Here is a 23,977-nt window from a genome sequence, read left to right as displayed (position 1 = left end):
TCCTCCTCACCCTTTTCTCTTGCTTCTTTGGGGTCTCAGCTGTTAATTACATTTGTCTGTCTGCCTCCGCCACTAATCTGCTATCCTGGAGCCCAGCTCAGGAGGTCAGACAACAAAGGTGACATGGTCATACTGTGTCTCTTGTCATCTCCCATCCAGATTAGTTTCATTGACTGACTCCTTGCTGAATACCACCAGTTAATTATAATGATCACAAACCTTCCTGTTTAAAGCCACACAGTGAGAATTAAGGTTCTGAAGGAAGACTTTAGCTTCATTAATTGCCGGGCTCATTGTGATGGTATTGATTGTTAACGCTATCGGGGTGAGTAATGGTTCCCTAACACAGAGGGGATTAGGCTGCTAATTGCTGTTGGCCTTGCCTTGACAAGATACACTTCAGTGGGTGTCAAATCCCTATCCTTCGCTTCCTTTGTCAGAAACAGCCTTTTCCTATCTCCCTCTCTCCTCCCTCTCCCCCCCGCTCCCCCTTTCTGCTCTTATAAATGAAACTAATTCACAGAGACTCGGGAATAATTAATAAGGCACTGTAACTAATAGCTCTGGCCTCCACCCTGGCTGGGGGAGGAGGAGTGGGCAAGGGGGGAAGGTGGCACCCTCCCCATGGAGTATTTCCATTTAGTTCTTCTCAGACCCGGTGGCTCTAGCCTCTCGTCCGCAGGGTCAGGGCCCTGGCGGTCTAGCTGGGCTTCCCTCCCCTCCACCCTGGTCATTGGAACTTGCTGTCTCAGAAACCCCCAGCCCTTGCCTTGGAAGGGATAATGGCCTTCCATGGACTCCATCATTTTCTTTCAGACAGTCGCTGTCCCAGGTAGAAGGTGGCCCCTTTCTCCCCCATTTTGTGTGACGTTCCGTCACTGCCTGGTGCCATCTGTATGCTCAGGATAAACACAGGAACCAGAGCTAGAGAGAGCTTTAGAAACCATCCAGTCCAACCTCCCTGTAGTTTTTGTATTTTTAATTAATTTTTGTCAAATAACAAGAATTTGTTTTTTTTCTCCTCGCCCCTCACTGAGAAGAAAAAACAAACCTCATCACAACAGACAGGCATATTCGAGCCAAGCCTGTTTTTACATTTTCCCTGTCCAAAAATGTGTCTCGCTTTGCCTGTTTAGTCCGTCACCCCTCTGTCAGTACCAGCTCCCTTTGTTTTAGAGGAGGACACTGAGGCCCCAGAGAAATTCTTTGACCTGATCAAAGTCACATCAATGATAAGTAGCAGAGACAGGGTTTCTGCCTTCAAACCTAGATTTCTTTCTGCCACCTCCTGTGGCCTGGCCTAGGATGCTAGACTGTCAGAGCAGACAGGGACTCGAGACACCAGCTAGTCCCCAACGCCTTCATTTTCCTGGGGAAGAAATTTGAAAGAGGAGGAAGGGGGAAGAAGGGGGGCAGGAATGATTTGCCTGAGATCATAAAGCTTGTTAATAGGACCCAGGCCTCTGAACTCCTAGCATTCTTCTGACTTCACTCCCGTGTCTTGGCTAATTTATTTGGGATTTTGGTGTTGAATATAGCTCTCCGCCCCCACGTCTCCCTCCAGACAAAATGCTGAGGCAGCTTGGTATGTGGGAAATAGCACCCGCTCTGAAGTCACAAGACTTGGTCACCTGCGTGACCTTGGGCAAGATATTCAACCTTTCTCCATTTGAAAAGGGAGAGTTGGAACTGATGGTCTTCCTGACTGCAGCCAAGATCTGCTCCTGATTTGTAGTTGGGTGGCTGTGGACCCCAGTTCAAATCCCAGGGCTGCCACTTGCTAGATGGTCATAGGCCAATCAATTAGGCTGCCCTGGGCTTATCTGTTGCAGGAAGGCACTGGACTAGGATAACCTCCCAGGCCCTTTCCAGCTCCCCTTTTACAGTTCTGTGCTAATAACCCTTCCATCTTTTTAGTCTTCAGAGGGGTGTTTTCAGGCACCAGGCAGATATGGCCCTTTGTCCAATGGGTGGCTTGATTTTTGTTGTTGAGAAATCCTTCGTCATTTGTCGTACTTTTAAATATTTTAGAGCAGTGATGGGCAAACTTTTTAAAGAGGGGGCCAAAGGAAAGGAAATGGTGCTCATCTGTCAGTCTGTTTCTAAGACAATTCTTTCGAAGTTTCATTGTAGTGTATCATACTCTCATTGTCTTTGTCAGATTAGGAATAATGACACGTGGCTGGAGAGAACATTTCAGGGGGCTGCATCTGGCCCGCAGGCCATAGTTTGCCCATCACTGTTTTAGAAGGATTTAAAAGACTCCTAGGAGCCTTTTTTCTTTTTCTTTTTCTTTTTTTTTAAGGCTAAGAACTAATCCCTCCTTTGAAATAAAAGAAAGAGGGGTGTGTATGTGTGTAAGTATAGGTTTGTGTGTTCATATACTCAAGCAAGTGGGTGTATATGAATGAGAATACCTTATTTTTATAGCCTGAGTTTTGTGAGGGGTGGACAAGAGCTGCCTTTGATACATCCTTGGAAAAAGTCCCCTAGCCTTGGGGAAGCTAGATGGCTCAGAAGATAAGAGTGCCAGATCTAGAGATGGGAGGATCTGAATTCAAATTCTGCCTCAGACACTTCCTAGCTGTGTGACCCTGGGCAAGTCACTTAATTCCCATTGCCTTGCCTTTGCCCTTCTGTATTATAGTTAGTTGTTACTAGGACATAAAGTAAGGTTGTTTTTTTAAAGAAAAGAGTTACCTAACCATAAACGATCATCTTTTTTTTTAACCCTTTACCTTCTGTCTTAAAACCAATACTAAGTATCTATTCCCAAGCAGAAAATAATTGGGGTTAAATGACTTGCTTAGAGGCACATAACTAGGAAGTGTCTGAGGCCAGATTTCATTCCAGGATCTCCTCTCTCCAAGCCTGGCTCATTATCCACTGAGCCACCCAGCTCCTGCCCTAAGCAGTCATTTTAAGATTGGATGTTAGAGGCAAGTCAGTAATCTGTATCAGTGAAAGGAGTTTCCCCACTGTAAGTTTCCTGGGGGACTCCCCAGGGCCAGACCATTCTTTGGGTCTCCTCCTAGAGTTGTTGTATTTATAGAGATCCTGCCTTCTCTTCTCACCCTCCCCACCCCTTCTTTTTAAGTGTTGGGATCCAGAGCCCCACACATCCCTCCCCACCCCCACGCCATTCCTCAAAAACAGGGATTGGCCAATCTTCCAGGAAGTCATATAGTTCATTATCAGCCTGGGCCTGTTTCACAGATTTTGTAGTGCTGCAGCCAAGTTCAGGTTAGATCAATAGTTTTCCACCTTTAACCCCTTCATCCTGCTGTGCCTTCTGCTCATATCACTAAAAACACTTCTCAATGGTTCTGGGAAATGGAGAGTATCAGCACTGCCCTATTTTTCAAATCAAGGAAACCAAGGCTTATGGCTATAAAGGGACTAGCTAAGCTCTAGTAGGTAGAAGAGTTGGGCCTGGAACCCCAGCCTTCCTGGGCAAGTAATTTAACCTTCCAGGGTCTCAGTGTTAAGTTCAGCTACACAAATGTGGCCAGGCCTAAACTTTTGGAGGCAAAGTTCTGGCCTCTTCCCCCAGGCTGGATTCTTGAGCCTTATGGGATTCACCCCCGGGGACGGCCCAGGGTAAAGGCTTTTTACTCATTCGTCTTGAGAAATAATCAGTCATACTTCTGGGTCACTGTATCCTTGAGCATGGGTAGGGTGACTCATCCCCCACCCTCTACTATTCTTGGCCAGATCCTGGCATCTGGGAGTTTGGAAGCCCCTGAGGGAAGAGAAAGTGTGAACATGCCCACATACACAAGGAACCCTATCCTTAGCCTAGAGTAGATTTAAAGGCTCCTGAGCATAAATAGCCATTTTTGTGCCTGAAGCGAGGCAGCTAGACTTTGTCCTGCCCTGAAATCCGATTGGAATTTCTCTCTTGCCTCTCAGCTAGGCTGTTTCTCCCTCCTCTTCTTCTCCTACTCTGGGGAACAAGACTCTAGGAATCATGGAACATTAGATCTAAAAGGGCCCTGAGAACATAGAACACAGAATGTCAGTCCAGAAATATTAAGCTCCTACTGTGTGCTAAGTTTTGGGGAAATAATTACAAAGGAGAGTGATGGTCCCTGTCCTTTGGGGGCTTAGAATCTGATGAGGGAAGATAATATGCAGAAGAGCACAAAAAAGCAGGGTAGGGATGGCTGGGGAAGGTACCCCACAAGTGGGTGGGGACATGGTGGCAAAATCGGAGAAGTCCCAGAAGAGTTCATCCAGGTAAGAAATGAGATGTTTGAGCTGAGCTCCCTCCTGAAATGTGGGTAGGGACTATCCAGGCCTGAAAGTCAGGAGGACCTGAGTTCCAATATGGCCTCAGATGCTTCCTAGCTGCGTGATCCCAGTCAAGTCACTTAACCCTGTTTGCTTCAGTTTCGTTATCTGCAAAACGAGCTGGAAAATGAAATGACAAACCACTCCACTAGCTCTGCCAAGAAAACTCTTTAATTGCGGTCACAAAAAGTTGGGACATGACTCAAAAATGACTAAACAACAACAACATCCTTCCTTAAATGTCCCGGCTGAAAAAGCTTATTGAGGCTTAGAGATCCTCTTATTCTATCACTCTGTTTTATAGAGAACTGTCAACTTCAGAAGGGATAATGTGATTTTCCTGTGGTTTGTGGTGAGGATCACTTCTGGAACCTGGTCTTTGATCCCTTTTGGGGGCTCATGACCATAAAGTACTGCCTATATAGGTTAAGTGAGTATTTCCCCAGATAGAACGTAAGCTTCTTGCAAACAAATATTGTTTCATTATCCCTAGAGGGTTTTGCATGGAGTCTAATTCAGCCAAGAGACATCAAGGCCTCCTTTAATCGTGTCTCTTTGAACAGGACCTTTCTTCAGTGGTTACTTAGTTTGATTTATTCATTTATTTATTTTTTTGGTGCTTCTCTTCTCAATCTTCCCCTTCCCCTCCCTTTCGGGGCCACGACACACAATCACACACTGCCTTTTTCTCCATGGACCACAAGCAAAGCATCTAGGTCTTCCATGAAACCACCACAGAGCAGATGTTAAAGAACTGATTCCTGGGATCAGCACCTTCCTGACTAGATAGATATTAGCACCCCAAGGTTCCTTGGGATCATGAGAGATAGGGCTGACTGGGTTATCACCAAAAAAATCCTTCCTTAGCACTATGATCTGATTACCCTCCCATTTTACAGATGAGGATATGAAATATAAAGTGACTTTTGAATCATTCAACTTAAACCCCAAAGAATCATCAGCATAGATTTTACTGGCAACATCCACAACAAATCCATGATGAGATAGAAGCTAAAAGTTTTCCAGATCCTTTCCTTTCCTCAAGGAGCTCAGGCACAAGATGGTCTTAGGTGCAGAAGTTGGACAGCCTTTTGGGGTTTGACCTGTTCTAGGGAACTTCGGTATGTTCTCTGTACACTGCTCTCTAGAGTTTTTTGTTTCTTGCTATGAGATGTTTTGTCCTGGTGTGTGTCTTGTCTTTCTCAAATTACATTGTCATTCCTTGTAAGCAAGGTCAGTGTGTCCCAGTTCTTTCCTCTGGCCCCACAGCACTTCGTATGGCATGTGGAAAGGCCTCTGGGTTCAAATCACCTGACAATTTAGTTTCAGGCCGATCGTTCCTTCTTTGAGAGCCATCCTCGTTGGCAAAGGAAATGAACTTTGGATTTAAGGGAGAGGAAAGGGTGCTTGGCTGAGACAGGCAACTGTTCGGGAGGGTGGGGGTAAATTGGCACCATACAGCTTTCTTGTGCAATTATAGTGGTGCACAGGCTAAATAGATGAGGTGTGAGGAATTCAGCCTTGCTGGGGCTAAGGCCTTTAAGCATCAGAATTCCCCCATGGGCTAAGGGACTGGGAAATGTTGTGTTGGCAGTGGCTCCCACATCCTGTTTCCAGGCCTCGGGGCCTTGGAGGGTGAGATTATTAGAGCCAAATTAAAAGAAAATGAGGTGAGACCCCACATTGTACCTGAGGAGAAATTAGGGAGGGAGGGAGTTGCCAAACACATCTTTTGGCTTTCTTTTCATTTCAGTTCAAGCATTTATTGAGCTTTTGCTACATCAGGCACTGCAGATACATTCATTGTAGAAAATGAGACATCTCTTGCCTTGAGGGAGCTTCTAGTCTACATAGAGAGGAAATTATATACACAGACAAGGATATACAAAGTAATATGAGAGGAGATTGTACACAGAGGAGGATAAACGACAGATAGAAAATAAACACAAAGTAATAGAGAGAGGAAATTGTAAATAGACAAGGATATACAACAGATAGAAAATAAATACATAGTGAATTCTATGGAGGAGACTGCCTTAAGAAAGAATGAACAGTGTAGCAGGAGAGGTTTTGTAGGACTTTGTTAGAGGGTGGGAGGACATAGGAACAGCTGCAGATAATATCCTTCTTCTTCCTTCTCTCTCATCTGGAGTTACCCCTTGCCTTCACACATAGTTTCCTTTTCTCTTAAAGGAAAGGATATGTCTTATTAGGCTGGTTATTAGACCTGCATTTGTTTCTTTTCCATCATGGTCAGCTGCTGCTGTGCTCTCTGAAACCTCCTCGACCTTTTTTTCTCCCTTTGAACAAATACATACAGTCAAGGCAAACAGCACATTTGCCATGTCTGAAAATGGAACCCTCTCCCGCACCACCTAATTCTTACTGACATGGTTCATTGGTCTTCCGAAGCCATGATAGGTCCCAGCTTTGAAGCCTTCCCATGTTGTTTTCCTTCCTATTATGATGGTCATCGTATAAATTTCACTTGGGGTTCTGCTTGTTGCATTCTGCATCATCAGTGAAGTCTTTTCCAATTTTCTCTTCAATGTTCATCATTTCTTCATTCACTTTCATTTGTTCATTTATTATACATTGATACTCCATTACAGCAACTAGAGGGTTAATTTGTTCAGCCATTCCTCGCTGAATAGGTGCCCATTTTCCCTTCTAGTCTTTTGCTTCTACAAAAAAAAAAAAGATACTGGAAATATTTATTATTGTTATTGATATTCTCTTTAAGATTTGTAAAGTGCTTTGCAAATATCATCTCATTTTGATCTCCTGTGAGGTAGGTGCTATTATTGTTCCCATTTTATATATAGATGAAGAAACTGACTTAAGTCAGGGGTAAATAATTTGCCCAGGGTCACATGAATGAGCAAGTGGCTTGAACTCCAGTCTTTCTGATTTAAGGTCTGGCATTCTTTCTACCACCTACCATTTAGTTGCCTCTAGGAAAGCACCATACAGGTACAGATTTAGAGCCAAAAGGCACATCAGTTCTATGATGTACACTGAGGCTGATAGAAATTAAGTAAATTGTAATATCTGAAACTGGTTTTGAACTCAGGCCTTCTCAACTCCATGCCCAAAGCTTTATCCACTGTGCCACCTAGCTTTAAAAAAAATTTTTTTTTTAATATAAAAGCTCTTTCCCTCTGTCTTGGATTTTCTTGCTTCATGTTCCTTAAAGTGATATTTCTGGATCAGAGGTTACATGTAATTTAGTGACTTTCAATTTAATTCCAAATTGTTTTCCAAAACAATCAGACCGATTCACATCTTTACCAAATGTCTTTTGAAAGTTCCTCCAAAGTGTAACATTTTTTCCTTTTGTCACTTTTGCTGATGGGTATGAGGTAAAACCTCCAAAGTTGTTTTAATTTGTATTTTCTTCCTTATAGCTTATAGCATTCTTTCCTATGGTTGTTTGTAATTTGCATGCTCTCTTTTGAAATCTGCCTCATCTCTTGGGGGATGGCTTTTGTGATTCCTTCTGTGTTTCTCCCATGATTCTTAACCCCATTACCTCAGCTTCCCTATAGAAATCAGGCTCTGTTTATGCCATGTGCCCTTCCAGTTCTTTGGGCAGAATTCTTTCTCTTAGTGTTAGCAGGTTGGTCCTGAAGCCAAGTCATTCTTTCCTGTTGAGTCTTCCTCTCTTCCCCAGCCTCTTCTTCCTGAATCTAGGCATCCTGGAAGTTGAAGTTGATTGGAACCAATCCTGGTAAGAATGGGGCTAGTGATCTCATTGATGTTAGAAGTATTAAAGCAGGGGAACAACCTTCTTGACAGGGATTTTGTAGAAGAGATTTGTGCTGAGGTACTGCTTGCACTGGAGGGGTCTTCTACTTAGCTCTTCCAACTCAAGTCCCATGATCCTAAGGACCCCCTGTGAGAGTGACCCATCTTGCTCAGGGCTTTTCTCCTGAGGTATGGGTTGAAGCTTGACATATGAGGGCCTTAACAAGTCTGAAAATTTGTCATGGTTTCATTCTGGAAGATTTTCCCATAATGCTTTTCACAAAATAATTTTCCATCATTGACTAACTACTACACAAAACTGCCAATATTGAACGTTGGTTTTCCTGGATTCTTGGGGGTGGGAGAAGAGTGGTGCAAGTGATTAGGCTTCTAATAATTCTCAGTATTCCTTCAGCCCCTAACTCAGTCATGAAATATGTCCTCGGTCCCAAATGCATTTACCCTTAGATGGGAGGCAGTCACCCAGCCCTATCATTCACCACATCCAAAAATTCCAACATTTATTAAGCAACTTCTGTATGCAGAGCCCTGGATCAGATGCAGAGTGTACAGACAGAGAAAACTTTAACAAAGTGGGTGGGGGATAGCTTTGGAGACAGAGCTTATATGGAGCATCAGAAGATTGTACGAACCAGGCATTGGGGATTAAGTGACTTGTCCAGGGGAGTATAGCTAATAAGTGGTCTGAGGCCAGATTTGAACCCAGGTCTTCCCAACTCCAGGTCTGGTTCTCTATCCACTGAACCACCTAGCTGCCCCTTCAACTCTACTTTTTTTTTAAACCCTTACCTTTCATCTTAGAATCAATACTAAGTGTTGGTTCCAAGACAGAAGAATGTTAAGGGCTAGTGATTCCCAAAGTGGATGCCACCACCCCCTGGTGGATGCTGCAGCGATCCAGGGGGGCGGTGATGGCCACAGATGCATTTATCTTTCCTATTAATTGCTATTAAAATTTTTAAAAATTAATTTCCAGGGGCCTAAGCAATATTTTTTCTGGAAAGGGGGTGGTAGGCCAAAAAAGTTTGGGAACCACTGCTCTAGACTATGGAGGTTAAGTGATTTGCCCAGGGTCACACAGCTAGGAAGTGTCTGAGGCCAGATTTGAACCCTGGATCTCCCATCTCTGGGCCTGGCTGTCGATTCACTGTGCCACCCAGCTACCCTCTCAACTCTACTTCTTGATGGGAAAAGATAGCCATAGCCAAAGACTGGGGTCCTCAAACATTCATTAAATACCTTCTGTGTATAGAACATTGAATTAGGAATGAGATTTTTAGATTTGGAACATAGAGGGCCTCTGGTTATCTGCACCAACCCCGTTATTTGACAGATGAGGAAAGTGAGACCCATTGATAGGCCAGTTGTCCATGTCTCAGTCAGAATTAGAACTTGTGTTCTGGGACTCCAGTTCTGTGCAGCTACAAAGTTTAGGTAAGACAGGGTCACTAGGGGGCAGCTGGGTAGCTCAGTGGATTGAGAGTCAGGCCTAGAGATGGGAGGTCCTAGGTTCAAATCCAGCCTCAGACACTTCCCAGCTGTGTGACCCTGGACAAGTCACTTGACCCCCATTGCCCACCCTTACCACTCTTCCACCTAGGAGCCAATACACAGAAGTTAAGGGTTTAAAAGAGAGAGAGAGAGTGAGAGTGTGTGTGTGTGTGAGTGAGTGAGTGAGTGTCACTGCCTTCACCATCTGGTCAAGTGATAGGACTCATAGATAGGTATATTTAAATACATTAGAGAGAAGGACCAAAACCAAATGCTCTGCAGTCATTGGGGAAAGGAGAGTAAAACCTCCTAAGAGTCCATTCAGTTTGAATTATGCCAAAGAAACTAGCATATTGCCCTGCCTGGCAGGTCCTAAGTAAGGGCCTGAATGCCCCTTTTTCCTCCTGTGGGAGCTTAGTCAGAATGGATCAATGAAAGAACACTGACCCTGGAGTCCCAGAATTCCATATTTAATCCTAGAAGAAGAACCCATTGAGTCATCATCTTATTTTACACATAAGGAAACTGAGTCTCAGAGCAGACAGGTGATTTGGCCTGGTGAGGGCATAGTGAATTGTTAGTAGAGCTGGGACTAGAAACCAGATCCAACCCCAGAGCCAAGATCTCTTCTTACAGTGCTGATGGTTTTTTCCTTTACTTTGCAGTGAACAATTTCAGTTAAAATGCTTAAATATACAAAGGAAGACCTTGAACCTTACCTTGAGTTGAACCTTCTTGTGATATGAGTAATAACAACAATAATAATTACAGTATCATGTTATTGAAAAGTTTGAAAAAAACTTCACAAATATTAGGTCATTTGATTTTTGACAACGGGTGGGAGTGGTCCTTTTTATCCCCATTTTACAGACGAGGAAACTGAGACTGACCAGAGGTGAAGCGACTTGCCTACCCAACTAGCAAGTGTCTAAAGCCAGATTTTCACCCTAATCTTTTTGACTCCGGCTCCTTGTGTGAAGGTTCCAAACAGGAGCACATATTTAGAGCCATCTCCGGAGCCACACAGAATAGTCCCTTAAAGCGTTGGGAGAAAAGAGAGAGCTTTTCAGGAGCTTCAGCCAAACTTCAGTGCTGGGAGGGGATTTCAGAAATAATCTACCCTCTCCTTCTTCAGATAAGGGAAGTGAAGTTACCTTGGCCCAAAGTTACACAGCCTCAGTGGGCGAGCCCTGACTTGATCCTAGACTGTCAAGTCTTAGCCCAATCCATCTCCCTCCTCCTTGCGCAGATAGAGCAGGAAAGTTGAAGACCTCTATGTAAAGGCATCTCTACTCAGTCTGGTCAATTCAGTGGTACCATTTTGGTTGGGTTTTTTCCTCTCTCCCTCAGTGCATTCCTTTTGTTCTCTTCCAGGGTCTTCAATAAGCAGCGAGTCTTCCCCAGTCTCTTCTCCGGCAACCAACCACAGCTCTCCCGCTAGCACGCCCAAGCGAGTGCCCATGGGGCCCATCATCGTTCCTCCAGGGGGCCACAGCGTCCCCAGCACACCCCCAGTGGTCACCATCGCACCAACGAAAACAGTCAATGGTGTCTGGAGAAGCGAGAGCCGACAGGTAACGTGGCGGTGTTCCTAGGCTTTGGATTGTACACAAGACACTAGATTCTTGGGAAGATGGCCGTATCTAGGATCACAATCCCAGATACTTGGTCCACTCAAATCCATCTTCAGCAAAGGGGAAGCTATCTAATTTTTCAAGACCTGATTAATAGAAGGAGAGGCCGATGGGCTTACTTAATATTTCCCGTTTACTGAGATTCATAAAGTGCTTTCTTTCTCTCATCATGAACCCATGTGGTAGTGAACATGAGAAATCATTATTTCCATTTTACAGATGAACATGTTGAGGCACAGAGGACTGACTGCCAGCTTTGCCACAAATTCCCTGTGTCCCTTTCTTACTCTGTGCCTCAGTCTCCCCATCTGTCAAGCGAATGGGTTTTGTTCAACTAGATGGCCCCTGGAGTCCTTCTAGGTCTAAAAACTCCTCCAGGCATTAATCATGGTCCAGTCATCTTGGCTCTCAGCTGTGCAAAAAGCCTATAAGTAAAACCTCAACGTGTGTGAGAGGCTGAAAAGAGTAGAGGACAATAGAAAATTGGGTCTTGGCCTCTAAATGACATCTGTGATGAGAGGCTCTGCTGAGGTGGCCTCTCCAGTACGCTCTGCCCAGGGCCAAGCTTCATCCCACCCTTCCCACAAGCCTGGACGATCACCTTTGCCCCTGCTGTCTCTACACGCTGCAACTGCCTATTTGGGTCTTGGCACCCTGCTCCCCCGCTCCCCAGGCTTCCCCCTGCTGCAGATAGCCTTACACCCCTGTGTACACACACGCACACTGCAGTCTGGAGTGAAGCGCTTACTAATTAAGAACCATTGTTAGCAGTGATTCTCTCCTGGATTTTTATGACTGTTCCCGGAGGGATTACACCACTTGGAAATACTAATTAAACCGCAAAGAAAAATGGGGAGGGGTTGGAGGAGGGAAGAAAACCCGTCACTTCAAGTAATGCACAAAATTCCCACCTAGAACTCTCCGTAGACATCGCCAGCCCTCTGTAATGTGGGGCCACTGGGCTTGTCCACATCTCTAGCCTCTGCTGGTTGAGCTAGGCTTCCCAGGTACTAGGTGGGGGTGACTTTTCAGGCTCAGGAAAGGGTTGCTTTTTTGGGAGAGGAACAGGATCTCCCTGAATCTGGAGGAAAGCCCAGAAGCCTTAAATTTTTCAGCCAACTGAGAGTTACTCATTTGCTCTTCTTTCTACCTGGGCCCATTACCCCCTAAACTATCTCCGAAGGAGTCAGTGTGTTCACCATCTTCTGCCCCCCTCTCAACCTCCCCCAGCCTCCAAGGACCCAGTATTTACCGGTTCCTGACCCAGCTCCCAAGGAACCAGTGTTCACTGTGTCCTGATCCACAACCCCCTATGAACTAGTGTTCATCATCTCTTTACTATCTTATAAAAATGGTGTTTGGAGGCAGTCACAATGCAGAAATGGAAAGACTGAGGCTAGGGGGATGGTGGTGAGTGACTTCCCCCTAATTTCAGGAGACTTGACACAGCCAGAAGTCCTAAATCTCTTTTAGATACCTCCTTTGTGTCATGCCTGGCCTTCGCCTGAATTTTAAAAGGGTTTGGACTTCTAGAGTTTTTGTTTTTATTGACCAATAACTTTCACATACATTCTCACTTAATCCTCATGGAAAGAAAAACAAAACAAACTATGGAGCACAGATCTTAAGACCTTTTAGTTGTTTTCTAGATTAAAATGAGGCTCAGAGATCTAAGGGGGGGCTCTCTTGGAGAGAATACGGGGTACAATGCAAAGAGGGGCTGTTGGTTTGGGAGTCAGAAAACCGAAGGCTGGATTTCAGCTTGGCTGTGTGGCTTTGGGTCAAGTTGTCTCTCCTCCCTGGCCCTCGGTTTCCTAATCCACAATGGGTCTGAGTTTGGTCTAGATTTCCAGAAATCCCTTCCAACTCCAAGCTTATTCTATGCCTTGCTCTTAGTCATATGACTAAGTAGAATTAGAACATGGAAGTCCAGTCTCCGATGTGAATTAGCTTTGAGGTCCTGAGCAAGCCACTGAAACGTGTGCCTGTCTCAGTTTCTTCTTCTGTAAACTCAGTTTCTCCAACTGTAGTGTAAAATGAGGATGATAATGATGGCACCTGCCTCCTAGTTATGTTCTGAGGATCAAATGAGACCCTAACTGCGAAGGGCTTAGCCCAGTGCCCAGCCTACTGTAGGTACTAGATAAATGTTAGTACTGTTGTTATTGTCAAACAGCGAGATATTTGTAGAGTGTCTGCCATTGTGTGTGTAGAGTAGGTGCTTAATAAATGCCTCTTCCCTTCTTTGCTGTGAGAGAGTGGCATGGAGGAGGCTTCCAGCTTCCCAGGAGTTGTGTTTATTTCCCCCCCCTTTCTCCATCGGTTTCTCGGTTTCTCGATGCCGTCCCCTGGGTCTTGTCTTTTTACCATATGCAGAGAAGATGGAGGGCTGCAATTTTCCTGCCCTCCTTCTGGGACTTGGTCCTCACTCTCGCCTCACACTGCGGGGGATCGAGCGCCCCTTCCTCGTCCCCGCTCGCTTCTTCCTCTCATGTGGGAGCCGCTTTGCAGACACACAGAGGATGGAGGACATCTGTCTCCCTCCTTTCCCTCCCTGCTCCCCAATTCGGCAGATGCCCGGCCCGCTGTCTCCAGTCGCACGGGTGCCGGAGCACTCATAAATATTCCCCTCATGGAGCTGGAAGTGCCTTGCTGGGTGACTCATACGCGCTGCACGCCATCGCTCTCCTCAGAGAGTCCTTACTGCCTCAGAAATATTTAGTAACCCCAGAGAAAGGGCCGTGATATATCTGCTTCCAGCAATTTACCACCACAGCGGTTAATGAAACACTAATACCACCAGGGAAAGCTATAAGGATTCGGGAACTGGATTAATAGATGATGTATGGCCCCATCAAGTCAAGCACAAAGACTCAATTGAGAATTTAATCCTTTTTTGGGGGGGAGGAAGAAGGAAAGATGGGGGAGGGGGGGAAATGGGAGGGGGGGGAGACAGCTAAAGGAAGAGCCGGGCAAAAAGCAAAAAAAAAAAAAAAATGAAATAAATAACTTCATAAAGTTATTGGGAATAGGAGGCATTGAAGGGGCCCTGGCGTTGGGTACAGAAATAAGTGGGGAATTGGTGGCGTCGATCCATCACCGGGCCCCTTTGTGGGGGTTACCGATATTTCCAAGGTAATAGGGAGGCTGTGAAGGGACAGATTAAATGAAGACTAGTCTATTTTAAACCTAATAGGGCATGTCCTGCGTTCTGACTGGGGGAAATTATTCACTAATCACCAGGGAATGACTGATTTTCTCTCTCCCGAACGGGAGGCCCCTCCCCCTCTCCTTTCATCACTGCAGCTGCACTTCCAGCCGCTGCTCAAAAATAAATAAATAAATAACAGCCCCCACAGATGCTGCTTTTTATAAAGGGCCCAAGCAGCGTTTTTTCCCCCCTCCCCATGAAAAAACACTGAGCCCTTTGAGAGCCGCCTGTCTGGCCGGGGAAGGGGTGGGGGCGGGATGTGCTGCCGTAACTTCCTGGGCTGCTCGCCCCCCGGTCCTTGGGGCACGGGGTGCCACTGGTCTCTGGTGGGGGTCACAGGGCTGCCCCCTTTCTCCCTCCCCCCCCCCCCAGCTTTCCCCCTACGAGGGCCCTCTCCATCCCGCTAAGCTTTGTTGACCCAGTTCCCTGTTGGCCATCTATGAAGTTGGCTGCTCTCCAGATGGGAGATGAGAAGACAGAATTATTCTTTCATGGCAGGTTTTTTCCCCACTTTGCGTGTGTGTGTGTGTGTGTGTGTGTGTGTGTGTGTGTGTGTGTGTTTTGTTGTTGTTATTATTCACTACCCTAACCCCCACCCTGCCCTCCACCCTGATTTTCTTTTAGCTTCTTCTATTTGAAACTCTTGAGAACTCGGATGGTGCCATCTGCCCCCCACATCCTTCAGGGCCACGGCTCTGAAGACCAGCCAGGTTTATGCGCACGCTCCCTGGGCCCAGGAGAATCCTGTCCCCCCTCCCTCCCTCCCTCCCTTCCCCTCTCTCTCTCTGTCTCTGTCTCTGTCTCTCTCTGTCTCTCTCTGTCTCTCCTTTTCTCTCTCCCCCTTTCTCTCTCCCTCTGTCTTCCCCAGCAAAGCTCTCCACCATCCCCCACTCCCTGTGAGTGGAGGTACCAAGGTCATCCCTGGGTCTGTTCTATCCAGCTTGGCCTGCTTATTAATTAATCAAGCCATTATTTGTTGCAAATCAGAGCCGACAGAGGAGATAATGGGATTCCTCCTATTGGTTCAGCCGGGGAGTTTAGAACACATGGCCCCCGTCGCTGGAAGAGAGCGCCCCTCCTTCGAGGGGTCTGGCATCTTTAATCAGAGATAACTGGGAAGGCTCTGGCTAGCCCTTATCTCACCCCCAGCTGCAGTCTTGAAAAGCCAAGTAGCAGATCTGGGCTTTACCTGCCAGCGCAGGGAAGGCAGGCTGTGCACCCGGAGCCTCTCCCCTCTCATCTCCCTCCAGACTGCAGCCCAGAAGGAATGGAAGCCTTGCCCCCAGCCTGCATCTTCAGGGCAAAGCTGAGGAAGAAGAAGGCGGCTTTTTTTTTTTTTAATGACTCTTGAGGATTGGGGTTAGGCAGGAAGCCCCAGTCCAGGGGCCAGCAGAGTTTCCACAGGGCTTTCTTCCCTGTTTGCCTTGGATGTGATACCTGAGTAACCTGTTTGGTTTATGGCATTTATCAAAAGGCTTTCTCTTTGCCACGCTGCTTCAGACTCCTTAGGCATGTGCATTCTCCCATCTTGATTAGTAGCCACTGACAACAGAGCTGCCTATAAATTTCAAGGCAGGCAGGTAATAAATGAGCCTTTAAACCCCACCCCACCCCCCCTGCCACCCATATCTGGCTCCTCCTGCTCCTTCACTCCAAGCCTGCTGAAAAACCTCCCACCCACCATGGTATTCTGAACAGAAACCCCTTCCTTCTGCCTTGCCCATTTCCATCTTTACTCTGCCAGGAAGGTCAGCCTGGCCTAACAGGGTCAATTCAAGCCACCCCTGCACTTCCCTTTTCTTTGGGCCAGGCATCCTGGTTCTGACCTTTGGAAAGCTGGCATCCCTGCCCCCCACCCCCATTTAATGCCTCCCCTCTGTAAAATGAGAGGGGTTGTATTTGAAATCAGAGCCCTGGATTCAAATTCAGACTCTGTTATTTGGTGCAAACACGACTGTAGAAAAATATCATCCTGTCTCTTGGCCTGAGTTGACGACCCCAAGATTGATTCTTTTTTAATTAAGTTATTTCTTCTTAATCAAAATAGATTTTCTCCCCCCAACCCCAGGAAAAGAAAGAATAAAATGTAAATTCTTGTGTAAACACACTCACATTCACACTCACTCAAGCAACAAAATTTCTGTATTAGCCACGTCCAAGATATCTATGTCTTGTTCTGTCCCCTGACTGTTAGGAGGTGGGTAACATTTTTCCTCATCAGCCCCCTGGTGTCATGGCCTGAAGACGACCCTAAAGATTTAGAGCTTAAGAGACATTTAACAGATGATGGGATCCTACTCTCGTGGAGATTAAAGTGACACATCCAAGGCGACACAGCTAATAAATACTCAATCCAGGATTAAAACCCAACTCTTTGGAAATCCAAATCCAAGTCTTTCCATTCTACCATATTAGGCATCTGTGTGGTTTTAAAGCATTTTCTTCTCAATTTTTATTTTCAGCTCCAAATTCTCTCCCTCCCTCTTCCCCTCATTCCTGCTCACTGAAAAGGCAAGCAGTCCTGCTCCCATTATACTGATGAAATCGTAAAGCAGTTTAGTGCAATGGTTGGATTAGGTGATTTTTGTCATCCATCCCAGCCTTAAAATATTCTACAAGTCAATGGTCGCCCTCCTTTCAGGGATGAGCTGGCCTTCTGGAGGCGAAAGTCAAGGGCATCCATTTTTTACACATCGTATTCTTTGCTGCTATCCCATTTGGTCTTTCTTGACCTTTCCTGGGCATTGAGATCATTATCCCATGAACAAACCTTATGGAAGAGGTCAGAGGGCACACGCACGGTACGAGAGCAAGGGGGTCTGGGGCATTGTAGGGATGGCCCAGTGCTGTGCACAGAGAGTGAACAGATGTTCCTCATTAAAAATTCCAATCACTGGGTCCCATCTCTTTCAATTAATTATAGCCGATGTATCTTCTGGAGAGATTATGAAGTCTTGAGGAGCTATCAGCGGCTTGCCGAATGTTTGTTGTGGCCGTGTTTAGTAAATACACTTGACTGATGAAGGCGATTCTCCCAGTGGCACAGCACCGCCTGGCACTGAGCTGCTTAAATCTTATCTGCTACGTGTTCCAAGATGTCACTGTCTGGTGATATGAAGATGGATGGTCTGCCTGAAGAAGGGCGGCCTGTGCAGTAATGATGTGATCGTTGGTTCCCTCTGCCAGCCAGCACCCCCCTCTACTACCCAAGCATGAGCTAGTGTTCTCTCTCTCTCTCTTCCTCTTCCTCCCTCCTCCTCTTTCTCTCCCCATCCTTCTCTCTCTGTCTTTCTCCCCTCCCTTCCCTTTCTCTCCCCCTCTCCCTTTTTCCTCCCCTACCTTTTTCCTCTCTCTCCCCATCCCCATAAGTTAGATAAACGCAGGGCATCAAGAAGGAACCCTCTGTTCCAGGGGAGAGGGAGACCCCAAGGTGTCCAGGATAGCAACCAGTGCCCATCTCCCTCCTCTATAGCTCTTTATCTCCCTCTAGAACCCTCTAGGGCCTTCTAGACCTATAGGAGTCTCAGGTACACCCTTATCTTCCTTCTCCCTCCAAACCTCACCCCTCCCCCCCCATACACTGAGTCTCTGTGGGACTCCTTTATGCCTTACTTCAGACCTGGATCCAATAAACACTTAGCATTGACACCGCTAAAGGAAATAGGTCGCTTAAATAGGATCTGCTTTATGGGTACTCAAGCGTTATCCAAAAGGCTTTACTAATATTTTATTTGTTTTAAACAAATATCTTCCATATTAGAATCAATGCTGTGTATATCATTTCCAAGGCAGAAGAGCAGTCAAGGCCAGCAGGCAATGGGGGTTAAGTGACTTGCCCAGGGTCACACAGCTAGGAAGTATCTGGTGTCAGATTTGAACCGAGGATCTCTAGGTCTCGCTCTCGATTCACTGAGTTGCCTATCTCATAGAGGCTTTATTTTTATTTATTTTTAAACATTTTATTTAAATTAACATTTATTTAATTAAAACATTAAAAAAAAAAAAAGGATAACATCCGATCGTGCTGCCCTATCCCAATACCACCATTGCTTCAAGCTACCTATCTCAAAAAATGCCACATTAGAGCTGGAAGAGATTATAGAACCGAGAATGTCAGAGCTGGCGGGAAAGTCCCTTAGTGACACCTACGCCACACTAGAGGGCCCTAATACATCGTATTATCATGTCCTGACTGGGGTGGAAAACAAGAAATAGAAGCTAGAGTCCCTGTCCTTCTGGATTCCACAGGCTACCTGGAGAGAGATGATACATACATACTAAAAGATAGTTTACAGGGTAATAATAAGCAACATAGAATAGGAAAAGGTTTGCACGCTTTTTTAATAAAGACTATCCCATTGATCCTCATATCAGCCCCATGTAGGAGGCACTTTTGTTATTCCCATATCAAAGATAAAGAAACTGAGGCCGAGTGACTAAATGATTTGCGTCCCACTGTAAAGAAAGCATGAGGTAGGATTAAAACTCAAGTCTTCCCTTCTCTTAAGTCCTGAGTTCTATCCACTGAGCCATCCAGCTGCCCCAGATTGGAAGGGATTCTCTTTATGCTTACAGAGGAACGTGCCCAGTTTTAAGGCGATAGGGTGACGACAGAACGGTGATCTTCAGACCGACCAGATGAGTGGACCATAGTGGTTTTTGTCCTCCCATTCAGCTATCTATTTAGCACCTCCTCTGATCCTGGTACTACACTAGCAATATAAAGACCCAAATAAATAATCCTAGGAAATTTACATTCCATCATGGGAAACACAACAGGCACATTATTTTCTGTTCCTGCTTTGGCCCTACTCTTAGCCTCCCATCAGTGATTTCCTTTCACCCACCTTTCCTTGGATCAGACCAGAGCTTCCATTTGTCTTGGGTCTCAAGACTCTTCTGTAGAGGCTCCTTACCCAGATTTTCCAAACCTGCCTTTTCCCTCTTCTCTCCTCTTCCCTCCCGAGTGGGAAGCTGAACTGGAGCCAGCCTTCTGCCCCTCATAAGTGGCCCTTGGCCTATAGCGATGACATCTCTGGGTCCAGGTGTTTGCCTAGAATCTGACTGGGCAGCAGAAGCCTCCGCCAACAACATACTGCCCAGTGGACTGCTTCTAGCTTTGCCCCAGTGCCCAGAATCCTATCAGTGTTTCTTCAAGCTTGACAAAGTACTCTCTTTACAGTGCCTAATGTTGTTGGTCGTGGTCATACTGGTAGTAGTAGTAGGAGTAGAAACAATCATACACATGCCTGACGTACTCTGCAAATACTGCATCATTTGATCCAACATCTCGGAGAGACAGAGCCAAGATTATTATCCTCATTTGGCAGATGAGGAAACCGAGGCCCTGAAGTGAAGTGGGTTGCCCTGTATCACAGGTGTGAAATTTCAGAGCCACCAGAACCCAGTTCTCAAGCCCTTCAAGCGCCATGTTTTTCCCACTATGCCATTTCTTCTCCAAGAATTAAAGAGTTGGGGCCCCAGAGGAAGAGGGATGGAGATGAAGTTCTAGCTAAAGTTCTCGGACCAGATCTGAATCAACTAGGACTGCCCATCGATTACCGAGGGTTTCTGTTGACCCATAGCGAATGTTTGCACTGGGATGGTGGTGATGATGGTACCCTTTCCCTTTAGAACAAGGAAGGCTTGAAATTTCTTGGTTCCGTTGAATATTTTCATGAACCCTTCCTGAGGCTGACTAGTAGCTGTTAGGAGGAAGGTTGAACACTTGTTTGGGATAAAGCCAAATAACTTTGTAGAATAGACCACGTGGATACAACTTTTCACTTGTTTATTTGGGTATATGTTTGGGGTTTGGGCTTTATAAGATTACTCACTTATAAAAATGAACGATATGGGAATATGTTTTGCCTGATAATACATGTCTAACCCAGACTGAATTGTTTGTTGGCTCCGGGAGAGGGAAGGGAGACAATTTGGATCATATAATTTGGGGAAACTTATGTGGAAATTTCTTGTTACATGTAATTGGGGGGGAGGGAGAGAATTAAAAGGAAAAAAAAATAGAATAGTAGATCGCTTAGAATGCCTTTCTTGCTGTCAGATTACTTGTTCCCTGATCTCAGGGGTAGAAGTTCTACTTTACCAGCCTGAGGGGGACTCTCCTTAGAGAGGAGCAGGCAGTGATAGGGACTAAGGAAGAAAGTGCTTTTGTGGGTTTCTATCTCCTAAAATCCAGGTGAAAGATCCTTTCCTCTTCATATTGAAGTCAACAGGTAAAACGCCTTCCAGATAGCAGACTTCAGTGCTCTTGGACTTGACTTGACTAAAAATAAAGGAGTAAAGACTTGAAAGGCAAACCAAACAGGCAGCAAGGACAGTGTCTGATCAGAGAAGCCCAAACTTGCTTGGTGTTTCAAAAGTGAGCCTCCCACATTTTAGAAGGTACATTGCCAAGCTGTAGAATACTTTTCCAGACCTGTCTAACTCTCCGTGACCCTATTTGGGGTTTTCTCATTAGAGATACTGGAATGGTTTGCCATTTCTTCCTGCTCGTTTTACACAAGAGGAAATGGATAGAGTGAAGTGACTTTCTCCGGATCACCCATCTATTAAGAGTTTGAAGCCAGATTTGAACTCGGGAAGAAGATGAGTCTTCCTGACTCTAAACCCAAAGCTCTCTGTGCACTTTGGTGCCATCTGACTGCCCATAGAGCAGTTAGGGAAAGCCAATGGGAATCGTTTAAGAGATTCAAAACTATTTCTTATGAATGCCCATTCATTTTTTAAAAATGTACCTTTATCGGAAGATATTTAGCTGTATCCAAATTGTTCTGCCAAGAAGAGACTGCCCCACACCTATCAGACATCCTTAGAGGAAATAAATTACTTTAATTTCTAAAGCTCATTGAGGTTGACAAAGTTCCTTCCTCCCAATATCCCTGTAAGATGGGCTTAGTCCCAGAGGATAGAACCCCAGTATATTTTCTTCTGCAGTATGGGGACTTCTCCATTGAACATCTATGGATATTACATCGAGTTAATATCAGATCTAGATGATATAGGAAAGTATACTAAATGCTGGGAATCTAGGAGCTGAATTCAAATTCTACCTTGTCTGCACATCTTAGTTGAAGCAGCTGTCTTCTCTGTATCATAGGATTTATATCCAGAGCTGGAATAATCTCCAATTTTATCGATGAGAAAACTTTGCCTAGACGGGTCATGAGACCAGTGGTTCTTTTTTAAAACTCTTTTTTATCGTTGTAACAACTCTTAGTCAGAAGGGCAAGGACTAGGCAATTGGGGTTCAGTGACTTGCCCAGGTCACACAGCTAAGAAGTGTCTGAGGCCAGATTTGAACCCAAGACTTCCTATCTTCAGACCTGGCTCTTAATCCACTGAGCCGTCTAGCTGCCCCAAAGTCCGGTGATTCTTTGACTGGGATCTGGGAGCCCTCTTGGAGAGATTTTGGGGGGTCCATGAACTTGGATGGATGAGAAATGGCATCTTTGTCTTCACTGATCTCAGCTGTTCATCCCACATTTAGAAACATTCTTAAAAGGGGACCCATAGACTTTACCAGACTCCTAGAAGGGGTCCATGACCAAAAAGAAAAGCTCTCTTTATATAACCCAATCCCCTTATTTTACAGAGAAGGGAAATTAGGGACCAGGTAATCTCATTCCTTATCTCAGAAGAGAAAGAAACTGAGACCCCAAGACATTAAATTTGAAGGGACCTTATGAGGTCATTTAGTATAACCTCTTCTTCCTTTTTTCAGATGAGAAAACAGATGTGGAAAAGAGAAGAGAGATTACCAGGTAGTGAATAGCAGAGACAGAATTTTAGCCCCGGTCGGTCCTTAGACATCAAATGTATAGCTCTTAGCAAAATGCTTTTGAAGAATCGGTCTGGTGTATGCAACAGCTAGATGTGTCTCTTCCTCTCCATCACCCACCAACACACACACACACAGCTGTGTATTTAGAAACCCTGCTGCTGGGTATTTATTATTACTATTAAATACACTTCAGTGGGTGTCTTGGTTCCAGGTTCCCAGACACTTATCGGTTTTCTCCCTTTTAATGTGCAAGGGTTGAATGGGCTCGGGTGCCCTCAGCTCTAAGGTCTCTGATGCTGTAAACTCATAGCTTGTCCTCAGCCTAATGCTCTACTCACTGAGCCATCCCATCGCCTCTCCTCGGGGTGCCTGAGCCTCTGCATTTCATCTGGACACTGATTCCCAATGGCCTTGCTTGCCATTCTTCTTCTGGAACTAGAGTCCCTTCCTCTTTGGTACTTAAATCCCGACCTGTTCATCACCATCATGAGGTCTTTAAAGTTGGTTTTTTTTTTTTTTTCTTCTTTCCTCGATTCAGTCCAAGCCTCTCCAGAACCTGGTTTTCCTGGCTGAGGCCCCTCTGGCAGCCAGGAGTGGAGGGGCTGGCTGCAATGACCATAGTGTCCAGCTCAGTGTGTGTCTGTGTGTTGGAGTCACCAAATGGGCTCGATCAGCCAAGGCAGAGCAGCTGCCTCTGCAGCTGATACCAGGGCCACCTCAGGGACTGGCTGGTCGAGGACCAGCCTGTTCGACCCTGGTAGCGGTGCCAGCTTCCCGATGCCCCCTATCTCTCTCTGTGTGGGCATTAGGGCTGCCAGGATATCTGTAATGGCAAGCAAGCAGCTGCTGTCACAGCTGATGCCCTGTGTCACTTTGGGGCCTGGCAGTGTTCGTATTATGGAGGGCTCTTAAAGGCTCTTGGAGCAGGATATCCGCCATGTTTCCTGACTTAGAGTTGAAAAGTTCATTTCCAGGAGCTGTGAGTACCCAGGGAGGCTGAAACCCTCTGTGTGTCGTTTCGGAAGAGGCTTCCTTTCCATAATGCCTGTAGGACAGAGTGCATTGAAATCTCAGCATGGAAATGGCTGCTTAGGAAAGTCAGGATGGGGGAACAGGGTTGTGTGTTTGTGTTTGAGATGGAGCTGTAGCGTCCTTGCTCGTGTTTGCCATTCATGCCTTGGGTGGACGTTCTCAGCAAAAGTCTTCCATCAAACCATCAAGAAACAAGAACCCCCAAACGGCCCCCCTTTTTTTTATTTTTTGGATGGTGAGATACGTGGGGGTTCTTCTGTTTTCTGATATGTTGGTGTAAGACTTCTCCAGAGAGGAGAAGGTCTTGACCGGGGGACACTGCTGAACGGCCTGCTCGCCAGGCCCATCTGACTTCATTCTTTGTTCCAAACCCCGCTTTCCCCCTCTTCTGACTCTATGGTGTTGTCTGTCCCCACAGCAAGAAGCAGGAGCTAGAAGCGGCAGCAGCCGAGACCGCCTCATCGTGGAGCCTCCCCTGCCTCAGGAAAAGGCAACGGGACCGGCCATCCCTTCCCACCTTCTGAGTTCTCCCTACCCCTTCAGCATCCCCCCCAGTTCTGTCGTTCAGGACTCCCGATTTCCGCCACTAAAGTGAGTTTTGCAAGCGAGGGGAATGTGACGAAAGGGAAGAGATGGGGGGCGGGGAGGCAGGGGGTGGGGGAAATCCCATTGGGACAACCCCAGATGCTAAGGGCTGGGGACCAGGACAGTGTCCATTCTCTGTTCTCTCCACTCCCTGCCAGG

At 45.9% G+C, this 23,977-nt stretch overlaps 1 protein-coding gene across 3 annotated transcripts in view; it reads left to right on the top strand.

The window, feature by feature from the left end:
* Positions 1 to 23,977, top strand: part of GSE1 (Gse1 coiled-coil protein) — a 71,558-nt gene that overhangs the window by 20,171 nt on the left and 27,410 nt on the right. For all 3 annotated transcript variants that reach the window (XM_044663196.1, XM_044663198.1, XM_044663197.1), the window contains exons 2-3: positions 10,927 to 11,126; positions 23,652 to 23,824. In XM_044663196.1, the coding sequence (XP_044519131.1) occupies positions 10,927 to 11,126; positions 23,652 to 23,824 (373 nt within the window). The remainder of the gene's footprint in view (positions 1 to 10,926; positions 11,127 to 23,651; positions 23,825 to 23,977) is intronic.

This window comes from Gracilinanus agilis, chromosome 2 (genome assembly GCF_016433145.1).
Source record: "Gracilinanus agilis isolate LMUSP501 chromosome 2, AgileGrace, whole genome shotgun sequence".
NCBI classification, from domain to species: domain Eukaryota; kingdom Metazoa; phylum Chordata; class Mammalia; order Didelphimorphia; family Didelphidae; genus Gracilinanus; species Gracilinanus agilis.
The sequence above is the reverse complement of the archived record's forward strand: the minus strand, read 5'-3'. Positions and strand labels throughout refer to the sequence as shown.